The sequence below is a fragment of the Cibotium barometz genome, chromosome 16 (assembly GCF_041138505.1).
Source record: "Cibotium barometz isolate CiBa-2024 chromosome 16, ASM4113850v1, whole genome shotgun sequence".
In the NCBI taxonomy this organism is placed as follows: domain Eukaryota; kingdom Viridiplantae; phylum Streptophyta; class Polypodiopsida; order Cyatheales; family Cibotiaceae; genus Cibotium; species Cibotium barometz.
Window position 1 is genome coordinate 1,358,983 of NC_141061.1, and position 6,871 is coordinate 1,365,853.

Sequence of the window (6,871 nt, forward strand, 5' to 3'; positions counted from 1 at the left end):
TTGGGATCTTACAAAACAAAACAAATACAATATTAAATGTACAATGAAAGACTTATTCTAAGGGGTAGAGCGCTCAACGAGGTAGGGTTCTTACATTTAGATTAGAACAACGGAGTAGGGGTCTTGCAAAACAAAATAAATACAATATTAAATATAACATCAAGAAAAAATAAATAAGAATATTAAACAAAATCATTCAATCTTAGCCTAACATGGCCCTACCCTTTCAATTCCAACTATATGTAGACTACGGTGTGTGGCCACACTAATCACTAGTGCCCTCCTGCCCTCCTACAATGCAATTTTCTGTTTGGAGAAGTCCAACCAATCAAAGCCACCTAGAAAACTGTGACCAATCAGCAATCAGGAACTTTTCGTCCTTTTTTTACTTTTTGTCCTTTTTTGCATCTGGATCAGGGTTCCATAAAAGCATTTTTTTAAACCGGTCAAAATAAACACATGCTTATAAACTAAGGGTTTTCTAGGCTAACCAAAGAAATACTAAATTTGAAACGTTCTTTTGTAAGGGCTTGATATATTTCATTGAAATGCCGTTTTTGTGGAGCCTGGATGTGCCGTCTGGGCCTGGAATTCCAAAAAAACAGCTCAGTTGTGTCTTTAAGAAAGGTGATGAATCGTGTCAGCAGGGAGGCAGACTATTAGCTCCTCTCATGTAGCTACCTACTTCAATCTATGGAACATAATGGAAGCCATTCTTTGTGAGAGAAAGGTCACACCTGCCATTTTGGTGCCTCTTACAACTTTCACATTCAACATGTTTCGCTGCCCTCCCACAGGGCCGAGCACTTGTGGAAGGACTACTTGTGGGATCCTTCTCACCGGATGGACAACCGACCGAAAGAGCAAAGTAAGTGGTTGTCTTCCCTTCTTTCTGCTCTTCCCGTGTGCGTGTCATAGGCAGCCCAAGATTCCAAGCATAAACTTTCCAAGGAGTTGCCATGAATGTACGGCTGGTGCAATCCAATCTGAGTAAAAAGTTCGAGTGCGATTTTGTGCTCGAAAGGAACAGACGGCTTGTGATGGGATGATGCTGCGCTATTTCCGAGATATGCCAGCAGGTTGCAAGTCAATTTGCCAGTCCTCAGGAGTCGTAGCGACCCAGAGCCTTGATGAAGTCAAGAATAGTGGTGGTTGGAGGATGCTTAGCTTAGAGGAGGCACTGAATTCCTTGGAAGAAGGGGTGCTGCCTCAGCTTTCCATTGAGGACTTTGCAAGCATCTCGCATAAGTGCAGGAAAGCAAGAGATCAAACGCATGGGCTGCGCTTGCATGCCTACATGCGGAAAAGTGGGCTGGAAGCTCATAGATCACTGGGGAACTACCTCGTCTCGATGTTAGTGGAAGTTGGAAGCATGCGCGATGCCCAGCAGGTTTTTGACAGGTTGGTGTATCGGAATGAGTGGTCCTGGTATTCCCTAATCAAAGGTTATATTAAGTGTGGGAAACCACAGCATGCTTTCATCCTGTACCAGAAAATGCAAAAGGATGGTTCTGTACATCCTGGTGGGCATACTTTTGTGGCCTTATTGAAGGCTTGTGCAAAGCTGAAAGATCTGGAAAGAGGCCTTGCAATACATGCCGAGGTTGCGAGAACAGGGTTGCTAGAAAGAGACCTTTTTGTTGGCAGCACCTTGGTTGATATGTATGCCAAATGTGGCTCGCTTGCCAAAGCACAGCAAGTGTTTGACGAACTTCCCATTCGAAACGTAGTTTCATGGAATGCACTTATGGCAGCGTATGCCAAACTTGGGCATGGTGAGGAAGTACTAAAGTGCTTTCACCAGATGCAACTTGAGGGTGTGTCTCCAGATGCTGTTACGTTTGTTTGCAGCTTGAAAGCTTGTGGCAGCATAGGAGCCACAGACAAGGGTAGAGAAATACATGCTGAGATTGAAAGAAAGGGTTTGTTGGAAAGAGATGTTTTTGTTGGCAGCACCTTGGTCGATATGTATGCCAAATGTGGCTTACTTGCTAAAGCCCAGCAAGTGTTTGACAAACTTCCAATTCGAAATGTAGTCTCATGGAATACACTTATAGCAGCATATGCCAAACATGGGCATTACAAGGAAGCACTCAAGTGTCTTGAACAGATGCAACTTGAGGGTGTCTCTCCAGATCCTGTCACATTTGTTTGCAGCTTGAAAGCTTGTGGTAGCATAGGATCTACAGACAAGGGACGAGAAATACATGATGAGATTGAAAGAAAGGGGTTGTTGGAAAGAGACCTTGTTGTTGGCAGCACCTTGGTCAATATGTATGCCAAATGTGGTTCGCTTGCCAAAGCACAGCAAGTGCTTGACAAGCTTCCACTTCGAGATGTTGTCTCATGGACGGCATTAATTGCAGGATATGCTGAACATGGGCATGGTAAGGAAGCACTCAAGTGCTTTGAACAGATGCAACAGGAGGGTGTCTCCCCAAATGCTGTCACATTTGTTTGCAGCTTGAAAGCTTGTGGCAATATAGGAGCCACAGACAAGGGCCTAGAAATACATTCCGAGATTGAAAGAAATGGGTTGCTGGAAAGAAACCTTTTTGTTGGCAGCACTTTGGTTGATATGTATGCTAAATGTGGCTTGCTTGCCAAAGCACAGCAAGTGTTTGACAAACTTCCGGTTCGAGATGTAGTCTTGTGGAATGCATTAATCACAGGATATACTGAACATGGGCATGGTGAGGAAGCACTCAAGTGTTTTGAACAGATGCAACTTGAGGGTGTCTTTCCGAATGCTGTGTCATTTGTTTGCAGCTTGAAAGCTTGTGGCAGCATAGGAGCCACAGACAAGGCCCAAGAAATACATGCTGAGATTGAAAGAATGGATTTACTGGAAAGTGACCTTGTTGTTGGCAGCACCTTGGTTCATATGTATGCTAAATGTGGCTGGCTTGCAAAAGCGGCACAAGTATTTGACAAACTTCCAACTCAAAACGTAGTCTCTTGGAATGCATTAATCAAAGGATATGCTGAACATGGGCATGGTGAGGTAGCACTCAAGTGCTTTGAACAGATGCAACTCAAGGGTGTCTCTCCTGATGCTGTCACATTCGTTTGCAGCTTGAATGCTTGTGGCAGCATAGGAGCCATAGACAAGGGTCGAGAACTACATGCTGAGATTGCTAGAAAGGGGTTACTGGAAAAAGACCTTGTTGTTGGCAATGCATTGGTTGATATGTATGCCAAATGTGGCTTGCTTGGCAAAGCACAGCAAGTGTTTGACAAGCTTCCAGTTCGAGACATAGTCTCGTGGAATGCACTAATTACAGGATATGCTGAACATGGGCATGGTGAGGAAGCACTCAAGTATTTTGAAGAGATGCAAATTGAGGGTGTCTCCCCGAACTTTGTCTCGTTTGTTTGCAGCTTGAAAGCTTGTGGCAGCATAGGAGCCACAGACAAGGGTCAAGAAATACATGCTGAGATTACCAGAAAGGGGCTATTGGAAAGAGACCTTGTCGGCAACACCTTGGTTGATATGTATGCAAAATGTGGGTCACTTGCCATAGCACAGAAAGTGTTTGACAAGCTTCCAGTCCAAGATGTAGTCTCGTGGAATTCACTAATTGCAGGGTATGCCCAGCTTGGAGAAAGTGAAAATGTTTTTCATCTCTTTGATAGAATGCTAGGAGAAGGCATAAGTCCAGATCTGGTCACCTTCATTATTGTCCTCAACGCATGCAGTCGCACAGGTTTATTGAATAAGAGTCAGACATACTTTGAGGCCATGAGTAAAGAATATGGCATTGTTCCAACTCTTGAGCACCACACGTGCATGGTTGACCTCCTTGGCCGTGCAGGTCAATTAGATAACGCAGTAGTAATGATCAAGAAGATGCCATTCTGTCCTAATCTTGTGGTGTGGCATACGGTGTTGGATGCTTGTAGAAATTGGGGAAATGTGGAGCTTGGAAAACAAGCCTTTGAACATGCAGTGCGTTTGGATGAGAAGGATGCTGCAGCTTATGTCTTACTGTCTCACCTCTATGCAGGTGCTGACAAGCAAGAGGAAGCAAACAAGGTGAAGGCAATGATAATGGGAAAACAAGCATTGACGAGGTCAGGGTATTGATGGTTTACTGGTGATAGCACCAAATTTGGGCATTCATTTTTGGTTGCGGATAGTAGACATTTTTGAAGCAAATGTTTTGATGAAAAACTAGAAGATCTTCCTCTGAAATAAGAGGAAGGTTATGTCCCTAGTTTACATTTGGTGTCAGTGATTACAAGCAGGCTACGATACAAGATGCAATGGTGTTGCTGGCAGCAGGTTGTCCATGTGACAGTGATGTTTTTGTTGATGAGGTTGAGATGGGTGGAAGTGTCATGGCTCTTTCTGGAGAGTGGCAAGTGATGCCCGGTGAGCGGGTAGGTGGATGGAACTAATCATGTGAATGCCCAAGAGCTTCAGGCTTGAGCAAAAGACTTATTGTCTAGCTTTGATGATCTTTATGCCAATGATTGTGATGATGCCTTGGTGTTGAGATCCTGGTACTACTTCGGTAATATGGTTTATATTAACATGGAGGTTGATTTGAGTGGCCTGTACATTAACTCAATGCTTATGGATGCTGCAGACATGGATGATGCAGCTATATCTTATCGGGCTTCTCTTATATGATGGCTACCATGGGAAAATAACTGAGTGGACATGGTTTGCATGATCGATGTATCTTGAGGCAGGTTTCTTTTGATGCTGAGAGGAGTAGATGATAAACATTACGATGGTGAAGAAGATAGGCAAATGATAATGTATGCAGCTATCAAGTATGCAAGCAAGATCGATATTTGGGGTGATGATGTTGTGAGGGATAATTTTGCTAGCCTCTTTTCATCTTGGGTTAGGGGTATGGTAGGACTTTCACCTAGGTTTGGGTCCATATGCTAAATAATAGCATCCTTTCATAGGGTATTATAGCTCAGTGTGAGCCTTTTAGTCTCGGGCATAAGAATATGGGTAGGAGTTATCTTGTCTAGGTTTCCTTACTTCTTCCTTGTGGGGAGTAATAGGTCTTGTGGAGTCCTTGTACATAAAACCATTGCTCTATGTGTGTTATTCTCTTATATGGTTATAACCTTAGAAGCTCAGATATAGTCGTAAACCTTAGGTAGCTATTAGAGAATAAGGCTCGCAAAACATCGAAGATGTTTTCAGGGAAGAATGCAGACATGGCATGGTGAACTGCAGTAGTGGAGGCAATGGTGAACCGACTTCATGCAAACAACGGGTGGTTGCTTGCCACTCAGAAGAGCCAGCGCTGGCCATCACTGGTGGGTGGCACCATCGACTGTGGGAAGTCGTATGTGAAGAGGGGCAGACTATGTGGATTCTTCAGGTGATTTCCTCTTCAGGCGAAAGATCAAAACAAGACCCTGCTGCTGTGGGAAGCCACCCAGGCTGTTGATGGCCAGAAGGGAGCTCTGTGTGGCTGGCACACTATAAGAAGGTACACCTGGGTTCATGACTGAGGGACTCTGAGAATTGCTGCTGCTGCTGCTGCTGCTGCTGACAGGTGATCTCTGAGGACGAACAGAGGCTCCTCGGGCAGAAAGGAGGAAGCCTCCTGATGGGGGTGGTATATAAGCCTCCTGACGGGGGTGGTCGTGGCTTCCATCAATCTCTAGAGGTTCATGTAAGGCACCATTGATGTTGTAAGCTTGGGGTTCAATACAGTAAGCCTTTGTACTTTTATGTGCTACATTCTTGATGAAGGGGATTGCTGCTTTTCCCTGGAATATATTGTCCCTGGGCAGTCATGTAAGGCAGGCACACTTCGTGATTGCAAAGGCTTCAAGGGATGTCTTGTTGGAGCATCTATTTGTGTATATACATCATTGTTCCAAAGAGTATAATAACGTTGTCAGTGTGATGTTCATGCAATGCAATATGAAGTTCAGTCTCAACCACTGGCGCAAGTGCTAGCAAAGTGAAGGTGGTTAGTTGGATGCTGTATGTTCTCTTTTGGTTGGGATTGCTGGACAGTGTGTAGACAGTGGCAGTGGACTGTAATCTGATTGGTCTGCTGTGTCTCATGAAGCCAAAGGATAAGAGTATCCATTTGCATGTGTCACAGAGAAATAAGTGGTAAGTGGAAATTCTGGTATAATGTAGTGGTAACCAAGGTATTCCTTACAGGCTAGTCAAGAAAATTCCTAGGCCAGCTCCCCCAAAACAGGAGCAATAGTCAACCCTCATCACACCCTATAGCAACCCTATGGGCCTGCAAGGCTGAGTTTTTAAGATGAGCACATAGATACAAATCCTCTCACATCCTTTCTAGGTTGAGCACTTAGATACAAATCCTCTCACATCCTTTTTGGTGGAGATGTGGGGCATGCTTGAGTAGTGGTGACGTCACTTGCCCGGACATTTCCCAACATGAATGGGGTCTAGTGGACTCCAAGACATCTAATATTTGAAAAGTACAAGCTTTGGGAATGGGGGATTATCCAGTACAAAAGATCTAGTGCCTAAAGCTTGGTCTAGGTGCTCGAGATGGTTTCTTGAACACAGAATTGGCATTGCAGCTCAAGTGGAAAGCATTTATGGCGAATTCTTGAGGATTTGGGAGAGATCTAGTATTGAAATGTGGTTCTATAGAGTGCTCGCATAAATACTAAGGATCACACTTCTAAAATCTAGGAGGGTTATATTTTTGGACAATCCCCAATGGAATTCCGTTCCTGTCATTACATTTGTACGCTAGGCAAATGGGGGGGACTTGCTGAAGTATCTTTGACAGAATGTCTACGAGGTGAGATATTTTAGAGATGAAGTTTATGGGTGGGAACCATCTCTTAAATTGGGACATGTGGCAAGACCGTGAAGCAAAGTGAGACAAGTGGCCTCACACTT

At 44.2% G+C, this 6,871-nt stretch overlaps 1 protein-coding gene across 1 annotated transcript; it reads left to right on the plus strand.

The window, feature by feature from the left end:
- Positions 1–538: 538 nt before the first annotated feature.
- LOC147630249 (pentatricopeptide repeat-containing protein At4g18520, chloroplastic-like) lies at positions 539–6,079 on the plus strand. Its single transcript, XM_086810094.1, has one exon. The coding sequence runs from the start codon at positions 1,046–1,048 to the stop codon at positions 4,085–4,087; it is 3,042 nt and encodes a 1,013-aa protein (XP_086666220.1). The 5' UTR covers positions 539–1,045; the 3' UTR covers positions 4,088–6,079.
- Positions 6,080–6,871: the final 792 nt, after the last annotated feature.